This window comes from Cryptomeria japonica, chromosome 5, assembly GCF_030272615.1.
Source record: "Cryptomeria japonica chromosome 5, Sugi_1.0, whole genome shotgun sequence".
NCBI classification, from domain to species: domain Eukaryota; kingdom Viridiplantae; phylum Streptophyta; class Pinopsida; order Cupressales; family Cupressaceae; genus Cryptomeria; species Cryptomeria japonica.
The window spans coordinates 197,450,449-197,475,606 of NC_081409.1; the positions used below are offsets into that span (position 1 = coordinate 197,450,449).

At 41.9% G+C, this 25,158-nt stretch overlaps 1 protein-coding gene across 1 annotated transcript in view; it reads left to right on the forward strand.

The window, feature by feature from the left end:
- Nucleotides 1-25,158, forward strand: part of LOC131027970 (glutamyl-tRNA(Gln) amidotransferase subunit B, chloroplastic/mitochondrial) — a 104,765-nt gene that overhangs the window by 33,177 nt on the left and 46,430 nt on the right. The window contains exons 2-6 of the mRNA XM_057958063.2: nucleotides 1,365-1,574; nucleotides 4,706-4,846; nucleotides 5,057-5,260; nucleotides 5,342-5,539; nucleotides 6,122-6,190. Of these exons, the coding sequence (XP_057814046.2) occupies nucleotides 1,365-1,574; nucleotides 4,706-4,846; nucleotides 5,057-5,260; nucleotides 5,342-5,539; nucleotides 6,122-6,190 (822 nt within the window). The remainder of the gene's footprint in view (nucleotides 1-1,364; nucleotides 1,575-4,705; nucleotides 4,847-5,056; nucleotides 5,261-5,341; nucleotides 5,540-6,121; nucleotides 6,191-25,158) is intronic.

Here is a 25,158-nt window from a genome sequence, read left to right on the forward strand (position 1 = left end):
ACAGCTTGCGGGGAAAGTAAAACCTCCAAAAATTCTTTGCAAAGGCAAAGAAAGAATAGGGGAATCCAGAAAAGACCTCAAATAGAACACCAAGGAAAGCTCCCAATCCGGGCTTAAGAAGCTTTCATGCAACCCTTTGAAAAAAGAGGGACCAGTGAAAAGCCAAAACTAGCAAACCCCAAGGGCAAACTAAGGACTGAGGGGAGAGGAGATACCAAAAACCCTAAGAGAAGCCATCCTCCGGAGACTCCACCCGGGTCCCATACTTCCCCCCTGCTCGAAGACAAACCCCCACCGCTGTCTAGAGAAATAGCAACGAGGGCCCCTTCTTCACCCCCGCACTCACACTGAACAACAACATTGACCGCACAAGCTCCCAATCCGAGCTTAAGGAGCCAACAACAGTGACAAACTCCTTACGACACCACACAACCAACTACGCAGGGAACCAGGTCTTCCCGTCTCCCGCAATGTAGAACAACCTCCCATCTTCAGTAGGAAGAGAACCGCAGTCGTTGTCCACAAAATGGCTATCAGTCCTGCCAACAACAAGCCCATCAACGCTGTCCGCTCCACCGCCCCCAAGTCCGGCACTCTTCAAACTACAGTCACCCATGCAATGCCCAACAACATCATCCGCTTCCAAGAACCCCTTTGTTGCCACCACCGCACCCCATCTGCAACATTCTTCCATAAACTCCGCTCTGAACTGAAACCCACACACAGCAGGACAGATGGCAGAAAAACAGGGGCAATGACATAGGAACCAGGGCAAGATTGGAGAAAGAGAGGAGAAAACATCCTCATCACCATTGCCATCGCTTTCCCCTGAATCGTCTACCTCCCCTGATGAATTCCTAGCCGCACTCCTGCTCCCGCTCGCCATTTCAAAATTTTTAGAACAATCTCATGAGGTCAGAAGTTAATAACTAAATCAATTTTTGTATTTTGACATGCCACTGTATAAATATTCCAGTGTTCTGGCCTGATTAAATGGAAAAGAATGACAAGTGACATGTTTAGCTTGTTGCATAGAAAGGTTATTGCAATGGGGGTTAATGTCAAAAATAAATGCTCCTTTGCCTGTAAGGAAGGTCTTTTATGCAATTGGCAAGAGCATGCCCATGATATGAATGAAATGTTAATGGCTGTCATGATTTCCTCTTAATGATAGTTATGAGTAGATATATAAGTTATAACTTAAAGAAGATAAAATGTTGTGTTAATGATTTTAAACAAATGGATAAGATAGATGTTCTTACACTCTGGTTATTTACTTTGTATAACACTTAGACCAGCAAGGATACACATTTACTAAATAAGTGTTTAAAGAGGATTGATAAACTATGTGCTGTCCATTTCAGGTGGATTTGAACCGAGCCGGTGTTCCTTTGCTTGAAATTGTATCTGAGCCTGATATGAGAAGTGGGCTTGAAGCTGCAGAGTATGCTGCTGAGTTGCAAAGGATAGTACGCTATTTGGGAGTGGGCAATGGGAACATGCAGGAAGGATCATTACGATGCGACGTAAATGTTTCTGTTCGGCCGAAAGGTGACCCTCTCTTTGGAACTAAGGTATTTTACCATACTTTAATCTTTCATCTATAAAGGACAGTCAAAGAAATATACAGCTGATTGTTGAACTTGCTTAATATTAGATGTTTCCATGGTAGCTGTTACTTCAAAGTGATAGGTTTGGGTAAATGAGACCATAATTAAAATTCTCCGACATGGCAAAAATTGTAAAATAAACTTAAATAATAGATGAGAAATGTAAATAATGAATTTAGAGAACACATGTCTATTTGAACATAGCAGCATTACTCAGATTTGAAATTAACTTGGTAATTCAAAGGTATAAATGGAATTCAATTGCTTAGGAAGTATTTAGGAAACGAAATTTTTTTGGTTTTTTATCAGGATTCAATTGCGTAGTTTTTGGATTCAAACTCATTGAGCCACTCATGAAATATGGGTCAATGAGATTATATTAAAAACTACATTGTTGGATTATGATACAACAACATTATTTGACACATTGCCAAAAATATAACCTACTTGTCAATGAATGAGCTAATGAATGGTTCATAAGGCACAACACTTGCTGAAGGTTTTGGAAATGGGGTAGTAAGCTAAGCGGCTTTGATCTTGGGGAAACTCCATGGTTAAGTGTACTCAAGTCAGAGTAGTACTGGGATGGGTGGCCTCTTCGGAAGTCTTGATGCTTCACCCCTGTGAGCTTCACCTAGATGCAATGAGTGTTAAGTAAACTATTCACATTCACAAGGGTTCATTTTGTGTGAACCCACTACTCATGAAAAATGGGTCAATTAGTTTGAGTCAAAAACTACACAACTGAGTCTTGATAAAACATCATAGTTTTGGCAAACTATGGAAAATAGCACTCACTTGTAAAATTAGAAAATGCTGAAAAATTGATCAAAACAGGAAATTTTTTTGCTTTGTTATTTCAAGCCAAATAAAGGGAAAAATTGCTGCTTTTTTCAGTATCCAGAAAGGTCAAGCAGTGGAGACCTCATTGTCAAGCCCACATTAAGGCCTTCAAGAGCACATGGACCTTCATGGTGCATGGCAATTCTCATTATTTTAGTTCAATTGTCAATAATTTGATGCAATGTTGCTGAAGAGTCAAAGGCATGATAGTGTAAATGAGAAACTGGCAGAAAATAAGGGATTTTGTGTGTTGTCTGCCTGCTGCCTTTATTTTCTGCTGACAGGCAAGTTTTCTGCATAGACTTGGCTAAATTTGCTAGTTATTGGGTGATTTACTTGATGAGCAATTGCTTGAAACATGATGGCAAGTTTTTTGGGGAGTGACTTGCTGGACCCTTGTAAGTTGTAATCTATGTTACCAGCTTCAGCAAGAATGCCTGCCTTATCCTATGGGTATGGTACCTGTCCTGATCCGTTATGGGTCTACCTGCGGGTACGGCTAAAATTTGGGCATAGGAAATTTTAAACCCTCACTGGATAGTTCACGGTGACTCATAACAATCTCCGCCAATTAATTTACCCAGGGTTTTTCAGGCCCCTACTATTCGCCATCATCAAGATTGTGGCTTCTCTTTGAGTGCATCCGAAGGCAGCTCACTAGGTCAACATTGACGTTGGGGTGCATTAGCATGGGGAAGACTCCAAGTGTGCATCATCGGCCTTCTTGCCCCTATCTCTTTACGGGTCAGTTGTAATAAAATTATCTATCATTATAAAACCTCACCCTATATTTAGCATTTTCTCATTTTAAACTATATTTAGCTCATAATAGTAAATCCATGATTGCTCACTAAATTTTTAAACTGTGCCCAAGGCCTTTTATTATTGGTAGTTACTGAAATTAAGTCCTCTTGAGTGGCTAAAAATCCAACTGCATAGATTTTGAATGGAAATATATTGAGTTTGCTTATATGGTTGTTTACATGTATATACTGAACTTGATAATCAAATCAGTCATACAATTCTGAGTGTCTTCATCTCAGGGATCTAATTGTGGTTCAGTTTCCAGAGTACATCAACTCATTTTCAGATTGCATCACGAAGAAAGATCTTATCTGGATTTATGTCTGGCCTGCCTCAAATTTGTATAAATTTTGTGGATTAAGTATTCCGAGGAATTCAGCCTGTATAGAATGGATAATTCTGTAAGTGCACCAGTGGATTAAATTGACTTAACAAGCCATTTAGATCTGAAGCTCTTGGTCAATATCTTAAATGGATTCAATAACCAATTGCTTCAAAGCCTCTTTACCATAGTTACAGGACTTGTCAAGTATTAGGCGAGTCCTTTGAGGCCAAGTCAGAGCAGGTTCAAATTAACCCTGCTAGTTTATTTGCCAGAATTGGTGACTCTAGGTGAGTAGCACATAATTGATTATCGTTGAAGAAATTTTAAAGTAGAGTGTAGAGAAAAACATCTGCTTCCTAAAAAAAATCTATTTATTATGTTTTTCTAAAATTGCGGAGCCTGTGCCATGTTTTTACCAAGTCTGATTCCGAGCTGAAACTTAGCCTGCTGAGTCTGTGCTGTTAATATCTAGGAATTCTGCCAAATTCCAATCTGTTTACCTCTTTAAAGATCTGTGGGTCAAGGAATCATGCCAAGTCATCTCTGAAACAGAATATATATCATTTTTTAAATTTTTCGTGTATAAGGCTATATATTTGCTTCTTTTTTCTGGCCAATACTTTGTTTGTTTTCATCTTTCTTATCAACAAGGTTTCTTTACGTTATAAGTTCATCCCATCTTGTCATCAACTTTGTTGAGTATTGTCTTCAAAGATTTATTTTAAAATGATAGATAGGAAAACTGGGCAAGATGGACAAGGATTTATCTGTTGAAGCCTATTGGTAGGAGTTAGGAGGTGAACTATTTCCTAGAAGCAGGTAAGAGTTGATTAACAGTTTGTGAAGTCCATCAATGTTCAGTTTGAACTTCCCGCTACTCCAAATTGCCTGCTAAGGCATTATCTATTTTGAAGCACTCAATTCCTTGTCATTTGCTACTTCTAGTTTTATTTGAATAGAGATTCAGATACTTAAAATTGCTTGAATGCCTTATCTGCATCAACATTTAGATGTCTGTAAATTGACTCTGTACTTAAGTGGTTTCTAGTAATTATAGCCATTAAGATTTGAGGCAATTCATCAAGGATCGATTGTCTATTTCATCATGTGATTTTCTGGACAGGTGGAGATAAAGAACATGAATTCATTTTCTGCAATGCAACGGGCAATTGATTTTGAGATATCTAGACAAGTGTCTCTACACGAGGAAGGTCGAAAAGATAATATTGTACAAGAAACTCGACTTTGGGAGGAGGGAAGTCAGGTTTGAACAGGCCAGTGTTGATAGGAGCATGATTTTGAAGGTTTTTAGTGAGGCTTCATGGTCTTTTGGAAAGTTAAACATGTACAAGTTTCTCCACATTTTTGTAAACATGAAATTGTCTCTATTGCTTGCTTCATTTTATGTTTGACTATCCATTTAAGTAGTCCTTAGATGTGTAAACAATTTCCTAATGTATATTTACTTGTTCAGCGCACAATTACTATGCGGGTGAAAGAGGGGCTAGCTGATTACCGATATTTTCCAGAACCTGATCTTCCCGAAGTTATCTTATCACAGGACTACATTAATGCTGTCCAAGCTAGTCTGCCAGAGCTTCCAGATGAAAAGCGTCGCCGTTATGAGAAAATGGAACTAAGCATGCAGGATGTCATCATTCTAGCAAATGACAATGATGTAACTGCTCAACATAAATTTGTTGTCTTGATGCATATCCTTTAAATTTGGTTGAATATGACAATGTGTTATTTGTATTAGGTGGCAGCCTTTTTTGATGCTGTTCTTGAAATAGGCTCTGATGCAAAGATGGCTGCTAACTGGATAATGGGTGATATAGCAGCTTATCTCAAGAGTGAGAAGCTTCCAATAACCAAGACCAAATTAACACCTCATGCATTGACAGAACTTATAGCTTTCATTAAAGATGGAACTCTTAGTGGAAAAACTGGCAAAGAGGTTAGATGTTATGTCATTATTTACCTTGTTTCTAATGAAAGTTGCAAATGATAATTCAGTCTCTTGTTGATCTTTTGAGGATATTACTTGTGAGTGCAGTTTAATAAATTAATAGCATTATTTATGAATATCTCCCTATGAGCTCAAGTGATCTGTTGATTTTTTAATTTTTGTGCATTTTTCATTTTTAAAGAATTTCTGTGAATAATTATTGCATACGTAGAATGATTTGATGTCCCTTGTGAAGAATTTGAAGACTTAATAAATTTTTGAATGAGATGAGTCAGTTCAACCCATTCCAAATAAAATTCTAATTGTCTAAAAGACTGTTATCTGTGAGCATGCTTGCAAGCATTCACTTTTACTTGCAAAGTGAGACTCTGGAGTAGAAATGGATTGAAGCTTTAGAAATGTTTCAGTTGTGAATTATATACATAAGATATGTTTTCCTTTTTTCTCCATTTTTTGGATGAAGATACTAAAGACATTGGACACTCACTTTGCTATGTTTGATAGTCTCCTTTGTTTCTCAACATTCAAATCCTTTACTATATTTCAATTCTGACATTTTGAAAGTTTCAGGTACTGGTAAAACTTTTAGCAAAAGGAGGAACAGTAAAAGCATTGATAGAAGAAAAAGGTCTGGTTCAGGTTAGTAATCCAACGACTCATATTGTGATGTTATAGTGCTGTTGAAGGTTGGTTATATGTATATACTATATAGTTCAAAATGATAACAGAGCTGGTATTGCTGTGTTGCACTTAGTTTTCACTGCAAATTTATATAATGCAAGCATGCTGCAATGCAAGATAGGAATACCATTGATCTCTCTCTAAAGTTCTTTTGTACTATTGAAACATTGTTTCTAGAATCAACTCTGTATGTTTTTCAATTTGCATTTTGGATCATACTTAGTGATTCATCATCAGGAGGACTACGAAAAACTCATGCTAACTACTTCTGTATTGGTATTTTTGTGATCTAATGAATTTATATGTAATGTCCCTCGCTGAAAAAATGTGCAATTTTCTGTATTTTCCGATTTGTTTTAGCTGAAATGAAACAAATATGATGTATAGACAACATAGGCTGCAACAATGATGGCTGATCAACATTAGTACATAACAGTAATTTAATTGTCGAAGTCCTTATGCATCAAATATCATAGATATAACAATAGATCTAGCAATAGGGAATGCTTATATGATATGACAGTAGTTATAATTTGAATTAGAGCAACAAAATTATGAGATCTAATGACAAACTGATATTGCAATAGGAAGGTACAGGAGAAACTTTCAATAGCATATATGAAAAGTACAGCTGCAGCAAAAGGATTGATTACATCCAATAACAATGTCCAGGAATTGGAACAGTCAATGATCAGCACAATTGCCGATATAAAATGATTCAATTTTACTTTGCAATGATACAATTCCTATTGCAAGTTTGATTGTACAGAGCCCAAAAGATGGGATATTAGTCGATGGCAATGTTTATGGTGGATGGAATGATGAGATTTCATACTGTATTGAGTATAGATTTAAAAAAAGTGACCACTGGTATGACTGTATGGTTGGCACTAGGGGTTTCTGATGGCTGAAAACTTAGGCATAGACAATGAATAGGGCTGCACAGAAGCAAAAAGCCCTCCAAAAACTCAGATCTGGATTATTAATAATACTGTTCTCTGAATGGTGGTTGGTGTTGAAGTTTATAGCTTTGGTCGGATTCCTTCTATGGCCGACATAGCTAATCTAAAATGTCTAATTGGCCTATCGGCCTTAGACATTTTATAGGTTCAAGTTATAAATACTTATATGCACCGATGTATTAATAAGCCGATTTGCTAATGTAACTATTAGTTATATTAATCACATCATGGCCGACTTGAATGTCCACCACCTTTGCATTGGGACGTAACCTTTTGGAGGGAGCCGACTCTTGGAGAAGAGTAACCCTCGATAGGTATAAAGGAAGACAATATGTTCCTCTCTTGGCAACAACGCACATTGCCCTTCAGCAGTTCTCATCATTCACACAACAGTTCAATAACCATCTACAGCAGATCGAATACAATTCATAGCAGTTTGCATATACACTTTAGCAGATCGAGTTCCCTCCATTGCAGACCGAGTTCATTCCATAGCAGATTGAATTCATTCTATACATCATATCGATCATTATTTGTGTGAAAGTCTTCTTCAGCAGATCGACTCCATTCTCCAGCAGTGTGCTCCCATCTTCAAAACAAATCAATTAATATAGAAGTCAGATCGAACAGGATAGATCATCATACAGCAGTCCACATCCCTACAACAGTTGGGATTGCATACAGCCGTCTAGGGTGAATCTATATCATCATATAGCTTCAAAGTGTGAAGCAATTCCTTGTAAAGATACTTGCCATATTTGAAATTTTAGAGATATACTTTGTTGCTGGGTTTTTCACTTTCAAGAGGAAGGTTTTCCCAGGATACATTCTGTGTTTTTTGTGTAAATTATATTCTATCTAATCTGATCATAAAGTTTAACATGGTATTAGAGCCACGGTGAAGTAGATCGTGATCAGATTGTTTTTAGAAGCAGCAATTTATTCTCATTCTAAGGAGTAGTTCCTTGCAAGCAAAAATGGTGAATGGACTTAAAGTCGAGGATAGGCTTGAAGGCACATCGAACTTCACTTCGTGGAAGTTTAGAGTGCTTATTGCACTTGAAGAAAATGATCTTCTTCAGTTTGTGGAAGAAAAAGACTTATCCGAGCCAGAAGATCAAGAGGAGAAACTTCAATTCAAGAAGAATGCCATAAAAGCGAAAAAGATATTGATTGACTCCGTGAGGGATCACTTAGTGGCTCTCATTTCCAAGACGACAGCTGCGAGAGACATGTTCAAGACCTTGGAAGGCCTATATGAGATCAACAACACAAGTAGGGCTCTTGCATTGAGGCAACAACTTCATCAAGTCAAGATGGCGAAAGGAGAATCAGTCACGTCATTCTTCATGAAGATCTTAGAATTGAGGGATCAACTAAGCGCTATTGGAGATCTAGTGGTTGATAAAGATCTTGTCATGTTGGCATTTAATGGCCTTCCTCATTCTTGGGAGCCATTTATTCAAAGTATAAGTGGGAGATCCAAATTGCCTAAGTTTGATCGTCTTTGTGCGGATTGCATCCAAGAAGAATCTAGATTGGCTATCAGGGGAATTGTCAAAGGTTCTCAAAATGAAGACACTCATGTTCTTGCCACTCAATCTACCAAGGAAGGAAGAAATTGGAAGAAGGGCAACTTCAAGAGGAACAGAGATCAAAGATCAGATTCTGCACTTGATTCAAAGAAGAAGAAGAAAGATCTCTCTCGCATTCGGTGCTTTAGATGTGACAAGTTTGGTCACTATGCAAGAGATTGTTTAACAAGGCCTAAGCAACAAATGGCGAACATTAATGAAGTCTCAACTCAAAAGGAAGCAAAAGACAACTCTAATGGATTCCTCTTCATATCTGCCTTATCAGGTAATGTTCCCACATATAGTGACACTTGGCTAATTGATAGTGGAGCTTCTTGACACATCACAGGCTATCGAGAACATCTTTCGGATTTGGTGGAAAGGGAGTCTAATCTCCAAGTGATCATTGGAGATGATGCATATTATTCCGTGAAAGGATTTGGTGCTACATCACTCAACCTAGAATCTGGAATTTCTCTCCATCTAAGTGATGTCTTATTCGTGCCAAGAATCAAGAGAAATCTTGTGACCATTTCAGCCTTGGAGGAGACGGGTTATCAAATAGCATTCTCAGAAGGGAGAGTTCTTGCATGGCCAAAGAACTCCAGCATCAAGACTGCTCGTGTGATAGGGAATCGACATGAGAGTTTGCATAAGCTTTCCACTCATCCAGTCCAAGTTCTTCTTCATGACTCTTCCAGTTCTAGCGAACTATGGCATAGAAGACTTGGGCATTTACATTTCAGGGCTCTTCCATCATTGGAGAAGATGGTTAAAGGTATTCCTAAATTTAGTCATGTACATGATGGTACTTGTAAAGGTTGTGCTATGGGTAAAAATATTAAGAGTCCATTTCATAGCAGTGAAAGTAGGTCAAAAGAAATCTTAGATCTTGTACATTTTGATTTATGTGGTCCAATGTCAATTGCACCCCTAAGTGGTTTTTTGTATTATGTAACTTTCATAGATGACTACTCTAGGATGACTTGGATTTATTTCTTAAGGTCTAAAGAGTCTGATGAAGTCCTAGGTAGATTTAAAGAGTTTAAGGCTCAAGTAGAAAACTTATGTGGAAAGAGAATTAAAGTTTTAAGGTTTGATAATGGAGGTGAATACAACTCTGGTAGCTTTCGTGATTTCTATATTGAGGTAGGGATCAAGAGGGATTTCTGTGTCCCTTACAACCCATAGCAAAAGGGGGTTGCAGAAAGAAAGAACAAATCCATTGTTGAAGCTGCAAAAGCCATGATCCATGATCAAGACCTTCAAACCTTTCTTTGGGGAGACGCTTCTAGAACAACAGTGTATGTTCAGAATAGATGTCCTCACTGGATATTGCAAAATATGATTCCAGAAGAAGCCTTTTCAGGGATCAATCCTGATGTCAATCACTTGAGGATCTTTGGTCGTCTAGTGTATGTTCATAAACTCAAAGACAAAAGATCCAAGTTGGAACCTTCTAGCAAGAGTGGAATATTTGTGGGCTACAGTGAAACCTCTAAAGCCTACCGAATTTACATTCCCGGTCAGAAGCAAATAGAAGTGGGCAGAGATGTCACATTTGAAGAAGATGTTGCATTCAGAAAATCTAAAGGTTCATGCATGGAGATAGTTGATGAAACTCCTCAAGACATGGACATTGATCATACTCCTGAGATTCAGAGGGAGCCCACTGAACTTGTAGCCTTTGGATCCAATTGGAGGGCCTAGAGATATTGGTGTGAATTGAAAGAGACTTCTTTGGGCAAGGAACACTATGCAAGTTTGCAACTCCTAGAGGCACATTTAGAGAAAGTAAAAGCTAGCTTGCCGGTTCGGGTTCGAAGAACCAGTATGCCGGTACAACAAAATTTTGAAAAGGGGTTTGGGTTCGTTAGTACAAAAACATGTAAATTATATATATATATATATATATATATATAAATATTTGTGCAGCCTATAAGCATGAATTAAGATTAGCATGTCACATAGCATCATATAAACAACAAAACAAACATAAACTTGTAATCATAGCATCATGATCATACCATAATAGCATCATATACATCAAGTTTAATATCAAAATGACAAAATATTCAAGTATCATTGTTTCAACTTTCAACAATATAAAGTTTAATCATCAAATGGATCAGCTAATTCATCCTCCTCCTCCTCCTCCTCATCATCATCATCATTAACATTGACATTAGATGAGCCAACGCCACTTGCACTTGCACTATAAGTTTGCTCACTCTCCAAGTCATCAAGTGTCAATGCAAGAAGCTGAGAAGCGAGAGCATCCAAATTAGTATTCTCTAGCTCTATATCCCACATCTTTGTTTCCCCTTGTGTGTAGTCACGTTGTTTGTGTGAAAGAAGACGTAGGTTGGAATGCACATATACTAAATTCTCTGCTCTTTCTGATAGCAACCTATTGCGCTTTACTGAGTGGATGAAAGAGTATGTGCTCCAATTTCTTTCTGAAGCAGATGAACTAGCAACCGATGAAGACAAAGTAAACAATTAAAGTTATACATTAATAAAATTAAAATTAAAATTTACTAGCAACCTATGAAGACAAAGTAAACTATAAATAAACTTGTGATAAATTTTAAATTTTAATTAATTAAACTTGTGATAAAACTTTTACAGCGAGGGGGTTGTATGTGTTGGAAGCATGCACCATGGAAGTACCACCAACAATGAGCATCCTTCTTGGATCTATGACGAAGTGCTTCAACACTTAGACCATTCCCATTTGCGAATTCTATGAACTCATTTGTAAGAATATCTCACAAATCATCATCAGGATATAGTCTAAGAAATGCTGCCTTGTACCCATTAGATACTTCTAGTTCTCTCCATGGTGGAATCCTTCCTGGTTTATCAAAAAACTGATTGCTATAGTACTTTGGTGTCAAGGCATAGGCAAGAAGATGCAAAGGAGTGGTCATCTTATTCCACCTTTGTACAATAATTGCTTTCACTTCTTTGAAGAATTTCTCCTCAGGGTCATTCTTTTTTGCATTTATAGTGAACTTTATTTTTTCAAGCATTGAATCAATGCTATCATAAATCTCACCAATGCAAGGCCTATCCATGTTGGTATAGCGAATCATACTCATAATGGGCTCAGTGATACTTAGGAGATATGTAATAAGATCCCACCATTTCTCACTCAATATTCTCTCCCTAATTTTTTCTGCCCTCTCAGTGCTACTTTGCTTCCATACAGTCCAATTGTTGCTGATCACCATATTGCATAGTAACTTTCACAAGTCGTCTTAAGATGATTGTGTTTGATGCAAAACGGGTCTCAGCAACCTATAACACAAATTAATGCCAAAATGATTAAAAAATAAAGCCAAACTTTAAAGAACTAAAGAAGGATGTACAATATAGTTTACACAATGATATTATGAACATTGAAATTAAAAAAATCAGAAAATGTAAAATTAAATTACTATTTCACTTACCTTCAATAGCTCCAAATTCGAAAAGGATCTAAAAATCCCTTGAGACGTGGTGGTTTGTGATGAACATCTGGATGTCCTCAGCCTCTGCATACACATCTCTGATCCATTTTATTTTAGTCTCAATCCTTTGTAGCATAAGATTGAGTGAATGGATTGCACAAGGTGTCCAAAAGATGTGATCATAGTGTTCCTCAACCAACAAACCAACAGCTCTACAATTTCTTGCATTGTCTGTTATGACGTGGACAACATTGCGGGGTCCCATTGACTCAATGGTGGAGATGAGAATTTCTTCAATAAATTGGCCATCTTTTACTTGGCCCTCACAATCCACAGCTTTCAAAAACATTGCCCCTTTAGGGGACACCGCTATGACATTGATCAAGGGGCGATTTTTAGCATTTTTCCACCCATTTGAAACAATTGTTACACTTGTCTCAGCCCATGAATTCCTTATGTGTTTCAATGCATCTGCAACCCTCTTCACCTCTTTGTCCGATAATGTTCCATGTACCTTCTCATAACCTGGGCCCTTATACCCTCTTGGAGCTTCATTAACACTTTTTATCATTTGGTTCCAATATGGGGAGCGAAAAACATTGAAAGCCAACCCATTTGCACAAATGCACCTTTCTATATCTTGGTCAACAATGTCTCTACTCTCATTTTGAAATGCGTTTTCTAAAGGCCCCTTTGTTCTTTTGTGTGTGAAGGGTGGTTCACTTTGAGTTTCATTTGTGGAAAAGAAGGGGTGGTCTTCTACTACAACATCGGGATTAGATGGGGCTTGCATTCCCCTTGTTTTCTTTGTTGCGGTTTGATTCAATCTACGGGCTTCTCTCTCTTCTGCCTCCTTATGCTCCCTAAAATTTTTCATCATTGTCTCATTTGGTATAGGTTTACCATCTTTTCCAGGGCATTTTTTGATGCCTCTTCCTTTTTTTCCACACAAATGGCCTACCACCCGATAATATGAACTATTACGTTCAATACCACATCCTTGGCATCTCCAATGGAATCCCCCACCTCCTGGAAGTGGGTTTAAAATGTCAACATACTTCCATAAGGGAGAATTTGGATCATTTCTTTGTTTTGTAATTGTTTGTTCATTGCCAACGAAGGAAGAGGTAGATGCCATTCTAGTTCCTATGGCAAGAAATAACATAAACATATTCAAAAACAAAAACAAAATAATGAAAAACAATTAATGTTTCATGTTTGGCAATTTGTGATACAAAAATAGTTGGAAAAAAATGTTAAAAAACCTACCTCTTGTAGCCAATGGGAGCTTGCAAATGTATGGAAATGATGCTGCAACACTTGTTGAAGCTTAAAAAATGAGTCTTCAACTCCTTTTTGATCTTGGAAGCCAAACTTTGTTCACCCTTCAACCTGCTGTCAAAAAACTTTTGTTTGCAACACAAATGAGGAGAAATGAGCCAAGATTATATTTTAGAAGTCACTTTTAGGGTATAAAATTGACTTTTTACATGGCGGATTCCAAAACAAAATTAAATTTTGCATTAAAAAAAGCGTTTTGGGCCGCCCAGCCATCTGGGTTTGACCTGGGTTCGACCTGGTTTGATCTTGGTCCGCCAAGTTTCGAACTAGTTCGAACCCCCTCTGGGAAATTAGAACCCTGGTCGAACCAAGGCCGGACCGGACCCGACCCGAACTAGGGACCTGGACCATACTGGACCCGAACCGGGGGTTTAGGGAGGCGAACTTGGTAAGCTAGAGTAAAAGACTTCAGAAATTCTCTAGCTATGTTGCAGTAATGTGTAATCTTATTGAGACTGAACCTTCCCGTGTTGAGGAAGCCTTAAAGTAGCAAGTATGGAAAGATGCTATGGATTGAAGAATATCAATCCATTATTAAGAATGATGTTTGGGATATTGTACCTAGACCCGAAGGAAATTCAGTTGTATCTTCCAAGTGGCTATAGAAGATTAAGCATACTGTTGATGGAAGCATTGAGAAATACAAGGCTAGGCTTGTGGCACGTGGTTTCTCTCAAAAAGAAGGAATAGACTATGAAGAAACATTTGCTCCAGTTACTCGCTATACTTCCATTAGGACCATCATTGCCATTGCAGCAGCTAAGGGATGGAAGCTAAATCAGATGGATGTGAAGACAACTTTTCTCAATGATGTAATTGAGGAAGAGGTCTACATTGAGCAACCTGAAGGTTTCATAATTCATGGGAAGGAGTCTCATGTATGCAAATTGAAGAAAGTATTATATGGTCTTAAGGAGGCTCCTCATGCATGGTATGAAAGGATTGACAAATACTTGGTGAGTTTTGGTTTCTGCAAGAATGATGCTGACTTGAATCTTTACTTCAAGGTATTCAATGGTGAAGTTTTAATCTTCATGTTGATGACTTATTTCTTACTGGGGAAAATCATCTCATCCTTAGATGCAAGGAGTTGACTTGAGAATTTGAGATGGACCTAGGACTCGTGCATTTCTTTTTAGGTTTGGAAGTATGGCAGAGGCCTAAGGAGATTATTCAGAGTCAAGGAAAATACACCATTGACATCTTGAAGAGATTTGGAATGTTAGATTGCAAGTTTGTTAGGGGTCAATAACACATGTTAGTTTATAGTGGGATCGGGTGTTTATATTTGGTTATGTTGAGTTGCCGAAAGGTTCCCGTGGGGTAGTTGGTAGTTAGTGACGGTTGGCAACTTGGCCAACTGTTGAGTCTATATATGGTATGGATGGAACATGGGCAAGGATGGTATTGTACTGGCATATTTTGAGAATTCAATAAAGATATCATTATTCTGTAATAGTTGATCTGTTACTGTTATTCATGCTTTGATATATATTAATGTTATGTTACATGAATTGTTGGTATGTGTGGGATATCTCTGTTTTATTCGTGAGTTTACCAACCTCACCTTAAGGACTAAACATTTTGGCGCCGTTGCCTGAACGAACCTGGAGATAACTCTGGCTGCAAGCGGAAGGAATTAATGGGCTGGCCATTCAACTAGCAAATAACTGTCATAGACAGTGACACACACGAAGAAAGTACCGCGGAAGAGGCACGAGAGGATCAGTTGACGATAGAATTGGTAGAGTTGTGGGACGTGTTAGTCATGCAGTACGTGCAGAGGGAGGCTCAGGAGAGAGTCGTCTCTGAAGGCACGGTACGTGGTGAACTCACCGTCAGCACTTCCGTCTTTGATCTCCTCGGAAGTATTCCAAGGTTGCTCGCCAGAAATTTGATTGCACTCCAAGACCGAAGGGAGGAAACTGCATGGGAACTCCATCGGCAACAAGTACTCCAAAGGTACGAAGAGCGGAACCGTAGGGAGGAAGAGGAAAGGGAGACAAATGGACACCGCACCCCTGGCACTTAATGCCCCTACGACCAAACAAAGACAAACGTACCACTACCATCGAAGGAGTAGACGAGGGAATTGTACGAAGATCTCTTCGCATAAAAGAACAGGCTGAGCAGAGACGACGGCTAAAGGAAGTTGCTGACTCAAAGAGCCCTGAGGAACATAGCAGAAGTTAGAGTGTGAGTCGGAGTCATAGTCGAGAGAGACAAAGGCCGTGTACGTGGAAGGAGTTGGAGGAGGTCGCCAGGATCCTGCCACTTCCAGACGTAGCGAAGGAAGATCTCGCCGACCAGGCCCCACACTCGACGTCAAGTGAAGAAGACTTTGGAGCCGAGTCGCAGAGGAACCCGTCAGAATATTTTGAACAAGGAGAGGAGGCGGTACGAGATCTGCACGAAGAGATCGCCAATATCTTTGAAACGACATTATCTGACATCAGGAATTTGTCCTTGTTAGAGGAAACCAAAATAGGAGGGGCAGATCCAGAAACCTCGGGAAGGAGGGACTATAGAAGCGAGGGTGAGCAAAGCCCTGCGGACAAGGGTCCAACCAGGTCAAAAGTGTATGGTACCTTCTAGAGACGTAATACCTTCCGGGCATATAATAACTTCCAAGCACTACATAAAACCCTTCAGACAAAAACAATGGCACACACTCCAGAGAAACAGAAGCTTCCAAGATTCATGGGTGACGGGTTAGAGGATCCCGTACGACATTGTAAGACATGCATGACCATTTGGGAGGCAAATGGCCAGGATGACCAGGATTACTGGTTGAAGGCATTTCCAACCACTCTGCGAGGAATAGCAATTGATTGGTATACGGACCTGGATACCCAATATAAAACATCATGGAACAATCTAAAGAAGGCTTTCCAAGAGGAGTTCAAACTCCTACGGGATGACAATGAAATCATTGCGGAAATTTACAATGCCAAGTAGGGAAAAAGTGAAAGTGTGCGGGCATAACAGAAGGCTGAGGGAATTGCTCAATAAAATGGAGAACCAGCCGGCTGACGGCTTGAAGAAGAGATGGTTTGTTGAAGGACTGGTACCGTCTCTCAGATGGAAGATGAAGGTGGTCCCTCCGCCCTCGTATGACGAAGCATACAACCGCACGATGGATATTGAGAGTGAAAATAAGACATCCCAAGGGAAGCGTCGGGTAAGCGATGGTGATAGTATGGATGAAGACAGCGACAGGGAATCCAAGACCGTACAAGCACTCAGAAGGGATATGAGAAGGATGATGAAAGAACTAAAGGCTGACAAAGAAAATGGCAAGGAAGGGAAGGAACTATGGTGCACCGATTGTAAGACACAAGGGCACACTAAGGGGAGTTGCCCTCGAAAAGCTTTCTGTGACATTTGCCAAGTAATGGGACATTCCATTAAGGAATGCCCGTACAACTTGAAAGCACAGAGCACACAAGTGCTCTACGCCCAACTCGACCAAGTCACATTACCAGCGACACCTCCAAAGCCGGTAGCAAACTCGGACTCCTCTCTTGGAGGGTACCGAAACAACCGGCGGGGTAACCACAGGTCCAACAACAACACACTGAGGAGTAGAATTCAATATGACGTAAAAGGACGACCCATGATCCAATGTCGAAAATGCAACGAATAGGGTCACTTTGTGCGGTTTTGTCAAAATGGAGATGACGCAAGGAGTTTGCTGTGCAAATGGTGCAGTCTGGAGAATCACGAGGACATAGGGTGTCCAAAGCAAAAAGGGGTGAATATGTTGGAGGTAGAAGAGCCAGAGGAAGGTGTATTGGCAATCACAAGATTGCAAAACAAGAAAGCCATGTATCCTGACCCTCGCACGGAGAAGGAAAGACTCCAGGAAGCCAAGGCAGACATTGAACGTGCGATGGCAGAGGAACGAAGGGCCTCGCATGCGGTTGCCAGTACCCCACTCCGGTCGGGTCCGAAAAAAACTATCATTAGGCAGATGTTACAGACCACTATACCCGTACGGGTATCCGACCTCCTATAGACCATGCCGCAGTTGAGGATGGCCCTGACAAATGCAGCCGGTGACATCACCGTCGACCAGGAACACCGAACGACAGAACCACCTAGTATGGCTCCGGTGAAGGAACTTGGTACGGATGCCATAGACCCTATGCTGCTCACCGTAAGCATTGGACGGAAACCTATCGTGGTGGAGATGGACATAATGGGATAGAAGCTCACAAACACCATTGTGGATGGTGGGTTTGGAGTCAACGTGCTACTAGAAGAAACTTGGAGAGGTCTTGGCAAGCCTACCCTCTTGCGACCAACGTTCCACCTCGTCAGTGCAGATCAACACGATATCAAACCTCTTGGGATTCTCATGGCACAAAAGGTCGTGACCGGGACACAACAATTCCTTTTGGACTTCCTAGTCATTCCACTAGAGAGAAAAGCGTACGATGCCCTCTTGGTAAGAGGATGGCTAATCATGGCTAGAGCCAATCATAACTGGAAGAAGATTACACTCTCAATCGAGAGTGAAGGTCATAAGTATGTGATTGACCCAAGGAATCACTCCATCAGTGAAGAGCTTGCGTCGTTTGACTTCGACTCGACTCGGAGGACTTGGGAGTGGGGTTTCGAAGGAGACAGAGGAGGGAGGGAACCCAACGAGGAAGGAGTGTTGGAACTGGACGGATGCTCTGAAGATGGAACTAGTTCATTGGCTGGACTCTTCCATTGGCAGATGGAGGACTACGAGGTCTTCCACCCGGATTGCCACATGTTGCAAATATGTGAGATTGGGGAATCAAGTGGCAGTACGGAAGAGCAGTCATTTCCCCCGGAGTACGGTAGGTACCAGGAAGGGATGGCATGGGTGGATGACACACCAGTCCACCAGTTTGAATGAGACAAACCCATCAAGTACGAGGAAAGGGATGTGAAAAAAGTCAATCTAGGCAAGGACGAGGACCCGCAGGTGATACTCGTAGGGGATGACTGGAACCCCATACTGAAGGCGGTGGCCTTCAGGATATTCTTGGAATACAAGGACGTCTTTGCCTAGACCTACAAGGACTTGAAGGGGGTACCACCGGAATTGTGTGCACATCGCATATCCCTCGTACCAGGAGCCCAACTCGTACAGGATGAACAAGAACTACGCGACCAAGGTGAATGAGGAAATCAACAAAATGTTGGAGGCTGGGATGATATTTAAAGTGGAAACAAGTGACTGGGTTTCCCCAATAGTCATTTCTCTCAAGAAGGAGGCTAATCAGATAAGGATATGTGTAGACTTCAGGTACCTAAACGCAGTAACAATCAAGTATCCATTTCCAATCCCATTCACTGACAGCATTCTGGAAGAAGTAGCTGGGCACGAGATATACACATTTCTGGATGGGTTCTCAGGATACAATCAGATAAGTATTGCGGAAGAAGATAAGATAAAGACCACATTTGTGGTTGAAGAGGGGGTGTACACCTACAATCACATGCCCTTCGGGCTATGTAATGCATCGACAACCTTCCAGAGAATAATTTTACACATCTTTGACAAAATGTCCGTAGGGAACTTCAGGGCATTCTTGGATGATTGGTCGATTTTCAGTGATCAGGGCACCCATCTAAAGGCACTCGGAGAATGTATGGAGAGGTGTCGGAAAGCTAGGTTAGCTCTCAACTTGAATAAGTGTAGGTCTATGGTACCGCAAGGAAAGCTCCTTGGCCACATCGTTTGTAAAGAAGGTCTGAAGACTGACCTAGATAAGATAGGAGTGATCGTCAACATGGAGAATCAGACGAATGTAACAGGGGTGAAGTCATTCTTAGGCCACGTTGGCTACTACCGGAGATTTATCAAAGGCTTTACTCAAGTCTCCTGGCCCCTAGACAAGCTGACAAGGAAGGGAGAGCCCTTTGTATGGGGTACGGAGCAAGAAGGAGCCTTCAAGGAATTGAAAGATCGATTGGTGAGTGCACCAATACTAGTGTACCCGGATTGGAATAAAGAGTTTCACGTACACGTCGATGCCTCCAACTTCGCGATTGGTGCTACCCTTGCACAAGTAGGGACGCAAGGACTAGATCACTTCGTTTTTTTCGCCAGCCAACTTTTGTCAAAGGTTGAACGAAACTACAACACAACGGAGAGGGAGGCACTCGGGATGGTGTACGCGGTACAAAAGTTTCGCCACTACTTGTTGGCTACTCTGTTCACGTTCTACGTGGACCATCAGGCACTGATGTACTTGGTAAATAAACCAATTATCCAAGGTCGGGTAAGTAGATGGCTATTACTCTTGCAAGAATTCACCTTCACCATTATTGTGTGGCTAGGTAAGTCCCATGTGATAGCCGACCAACTATCAAGGATCAGGTCAGGAGAACCGGTTGAAGGGGTGAATGAGGACTTCCTAGATGCACACTTGTTCCAGATTGCAGTACTACCATCGTGGTACGAAAAGATCGGCCAGTACCTCTCTACTTCCACATTCCCAAAGGAGATGTCCCTGGGGGAACGACGGAAGTTGGCACTAAAGAGTAAGACTTTCGATCTGATCAATGGCCTGTTGTATAAAATGGGCCCCGATCAAATCCTCAGAAGATGTGTTATGGACGAGGAAATCCCCAGTGTCTTGAAGGAAGCACATGACGGGTTAGCAGGCGGACACATGGGACCAGATGCAACTGCGAGGAAAGTACTTCTGGCTGGTCTGTGGTGGCCAACTCTACACACTGACGCCTGGGAGTGGTTGGTCGGGTGTGACACTTGCTAACGTGCAGGAAAGCCACTCAAGCGGGACTTCATGCCCCTCTTTCCCTCACAGCCACGGGAGCTATTTGAACGGTGGTGTCTGGACTTCGAAGGACCCTTGAAGTCGAGTAGCATGCACAGGTGGAAATATATTGTAGTGGCTACAAAATACCTCACTAATTGGGCAGAAGCCAGAGCCTTACCAGATAACACGGCTCTAAGTACAACACAATTCTTGTATGAACAGATCGTCACTAGGTATGGGATACCCCTTCAAATCACCAGTGACAGGGGAGTGCACTTTGTCAACCAAGTAATCCGTACCATGATTGTAGAGTACAATATCCTTCACAATCTCTCTAGTCCGTACTACCTCCGAGGTAACGGACAGGCAGAAGCAACCAACAAGGTATTGGTATAATTTATAAGTCGTGTGGGGTGGAGCAGGAGGACTAGGAGGAAAGGCTACCAGCCGTACTGTGGGCTTACCACACAACCTACAAGGTCACTACTGGGCATACCTTGTTCCAGCTCATGTACGGACAAGAGGCAGTGGTACCTGCCGAGTAAATCGTACCAAGCCTCCGGGTGGCGGTGGATAATAGACTCGGTGATGAAGAAAGATTGAGTGCAAAGCTGGACAGCCTAGTGAAACTGGATGAATGAAGGGTGATGGCACAATGGGCAACGGAGGTAGCGCAGCGACAACGAAAGTGCTGGCATGACAAGCACCTACGGCGGGTCAACTTTCGGCCGGAGCAACTGGTGTTGAAGTATAACGGTTGGAACAAACTCCGACCGGGGAAGTTTAAAGTGCATTGGCTCGGACCCTATAAGATCAAAGAGGTCAGCAAGAACGGGACGGTGAAGCTATCTACCCTAGATAACAATCCAATCAAGGACCCAATGAATGGTTCGAAACTGAAAGTCTACAAAAGATCGAAACAAACATGTGATCGAGATCAACATGCTGGGATATGCTACAAAAGGGAACTGGACCATTGGCCAGAGCAGGGAAGCCAACGAAGACCCGGTGGTGAAAGCAGAACCGTACCGGAGAGATGAAGATTGGGCAAAGCATCTTGCAGCCATAGAAGAACAACTTGTGCTGAAGCGGGTGGAATGTGTTGCAGTTCCCCAGACCCACAAGCACCTGACAAACGCATATTTTGGGGATCCTGCTGTATGGGTACAGATTTCAGAACATTGGAAGATGTGGGCCCCATATGAGGGTGTTCGAGAAGGGTACGTAGCATATGATATCAATGAAGAGGCCGAAGCCAGAAGGAAAGCCGAAAGTGCAAATAAAGAGGAGGAACCTATAGACCTAGAGGAAGAACTTGACTTAGAGGAGTACGAGGCAATTCTAGGTCCCTGCTTAAAGATGGTGCTGAAAACGGAAGACCTATTCATTATTGCCTTCCAGCTAGGTGAATTGGAAGCTGGACCAAATTCGTTATATCGGGTGATCCCTAACCCCGTAGGACCTCCGTAGGTTGACGGAGAAAAAGTAAAATGGTATCAACAGTACAAAGGCTACTACATTGACGGGCGGTATAAGGGGGTGGGGCAAGCTTCGTTGGTTGACAAAATATGGGACCTGGAGTATGTGGGGACGTGTTGTGCTCAAGAATGCTACAGGAGGATGCCGCACGTATGTATGTGGTTGCACGATTCGAAGATAAGAGTAAGGTCCTTGGTTGGTTCCTCAGGTGTAAAGAGGAACATAGGAAGCGAAGATGCTGACAAAGGGTTAAATAAAAGATGGAAGGAAAACATAACACATTGCAAGGGAACAACAAAGAAAAAATCAGGTATCCGTACATCAAAGAGGAAATTGAGGGGGCGAAAAAATCTAGAGGCATCCGAAAAAGCAACAAGCTATCCTGAAGATCAGAAAGGGCCAAATGCATGGCAGAAATAGACTCCGGGATACCTTAGTATATTGAAGGTACGGAAGGTTGAATTTAAAAAATATTATTACTTGAAGACTTTAATAAAAAAATTGTTGTTTAAAGGGGTACTGAAAGTCAGAAATGAAAAGTACGTGGAAGAAATAAAAGGGCCAGGGATGATAAGCAAAAAAAAATTAAAATGTAAAGAAAAAGTAATGGAAGTAAGGGAAAAATACATTTAATAAAAAGGCACTTGTTCTATAGAAAAATGATGAAATATTTATGCCTAACCCTAACCCTGGAAAGATCAAATGATTATAAGAAGTCCCAAAGAGCCCTTTTGTACATACCGCATAGGCATAATCAAATCCGAGGAAGTAGTACTTGTCAAAGAGAAAATTTCAGAGAAAAACGAAGGTGCCAAGCAAGGTCGTACGGGTCTGTACACCTCACACCAGTCCAAGCACAAACCGTATGTCCACCACGAGCTAAAGAATCCGTACGGATGATAGAGGACAAGGCAGAAGGAATTCGCGAAGTAGAGCCAGAGAATCTGTATAGCCTTGACAGACCATACGACGTATGACCTGAGAAAGGAGTGAGAAATCCGTACGGCGTGGATAGCCCATATGGTGCACGACCAGGTGAGACAAGAAATCATTCGTATGATGTACGACCAGCATACTGTGAAACCTGTGCATACGTTAATCATCCGTACGGTGTACAGTCGATGAAGAAGGAAGTCGTGCACAGTTCGTACGGTGTACGACACAAGAGGCAAGGAATCTGTATGCGTGGGGGATACATATCGTACGACAGAACATCACACTCAACATCAAATGAAACTAATCCGTACGGATACCAGTGGGCAAAGAAGGAAGGGCGTATGGCCATAAAACGTGCATCCCGTACAGGCAAGATCTATACAATTCCCTCCTAGCAAGCGTCCGTACACGCAGGGAGCAGCTGCATAAAAACATTGAGGGTATCTGTGTAGAAATTCGTGCCATTCGTGCAGAGATGCGTGCAGAGTTGGCGTAGGTTGAAGAGGCTGTACGATTAGGGAAGGGAAGTGTACAGACTAATACGTACGATGTAGAGGTAGTAGTTGGTCCATACAAATTTGCGGGTTATAATAGCGACTGTTATAATAATGGTCAAGGACTGGACAAAAACAGGAAAACAGGGCAAAGCAGTTACAGTGCAACCATGACCGCTACAGACCCAACCAGCAGCAGCAAGAAGGCCAAAATCAGGCCAAAAGTGTAGAAGGATCCGAAGGGAATCACTGCCCAAAATATAGCCTTCGAGAGCGTGACTGGTAGCGAATACCGTACTTGGTGGGAGGAAACCCCTTCCGACCATGTGATAAAGGATTCCCTCAGGAAAGCACAGGTAGACCATGCCATTCAGATGTTGACATTCAACGTCAAGGATTTTGAGCCGGTGTTGCGGACCATGATGTCTGGATACAACCGCTAGGAAAGGGCTTCCATCATTCAGTTCTAGGGCTGCACAACACCGGTTTCCTTCAAGGCAAAAGACTTCAGGAGGGTATTTGGTATACCCGAGAAGGGAGCATCTGCAGCGAAACCAACCAAGAAGCTCACTAAGGAGAAAAAGAAGTGCATGCTGGACTTGGTATGCAGAGATGACCTAACAGAAGAGCAATGGAAGAGTGCCTGGTTTGACAGTAGGGGATTGAAGCATGCTTTTATCACACCTGGAGAATGCTGATAGACTTGGTAAAAAGTTGGCTCACAGGGGCTAGCCGTGCATCCGATATAGCCATTTGGATGATAGGGTTGATGAATGGCATTAAGTGTGGCAAAGTCTATAACTGGGGGCAACTTTTAGCTGAGAGGATTCATGATTTCCTCAAGCTGGAACATAAGACATTTTACTTGTGCCACCACGCCATCAGCCTATTCCTGGATGCCGTACACTTGCAAGTACCGCCAGAAATGTGGGGCACTTTCGAACCGCGCGAAAGGGTGGAACCTAATAAGCCGTCCATGTACTATTATGCCCACCTGGACACTCTTGGTGACACCACGCAGCCGACAAAGAGGAGGAAGCTGGATGTGTCTGTTGAAGTTGAAGATGATAGCAGTACCGAGGATTCCGAGGAGGAGGCCGAAGAAACTAAGGAGCAGGAGAGTGGAGATGAGGGATTCCATATGGCACCACACACAGTAGGAGAGGATGAAGGGGAAGCGAAATCACAACAAGAAGGGGAGGAGGAGGAAGAGCAACATGGAGGGCTGCGAGCACAGTGGAAAAGCATGCGGGTGAAATTTACACCCCCAAAATTGTCCTCTTCAGCACACTTGGTACCACAGGAAGTACTTACAGTGGCTAGTCCCGTAGGGGACGTAAGACCAGTAGGGGTGTTGTTCTGGAGAATTGATGGAGGAGAACCACCGGCACAACGACGGGTGTCACTTCCGCAGATCAGTTTGGCTATACTCGAGTCACAAGTTGTACCAGTAGGCCTGACTGTACGGGTAGTGACCTAGGTGGCAGGAGAATGGCAGACCGTACGGTGGCAAAGGAGGCTGTACAACATAGTCCCGATGGAATGGTTCAGGAGACGGCCGTACCAGAGGAAGAAGCAGTCGCATAGGAGATCGGTCCCGAATTGGCACGACAGATACTAGTACGACAGGTACTAGTACAGTACCAACAGGGAGAGATGAGTTGGGGGATATACGGATGATAGGAGATGGTTTGGAGGAGTTGGCAGTAGTAGACACATTGACGGATGAGGATATAGATGCATCTCTGGATGGGTGGCTGGGGCAGTTTGCACTCACACCTCACCCTCCCCCCTTGCCTTCACCACACGCCATGGCAGTTGGATGGAGCCAGACACAGCATAGGACCACCCCTATCACAGATTAGGATGAGAGGATGTTTGCTGAGGAGCAGAATAGAGCAACAGGAAGTGGTGGACAGGG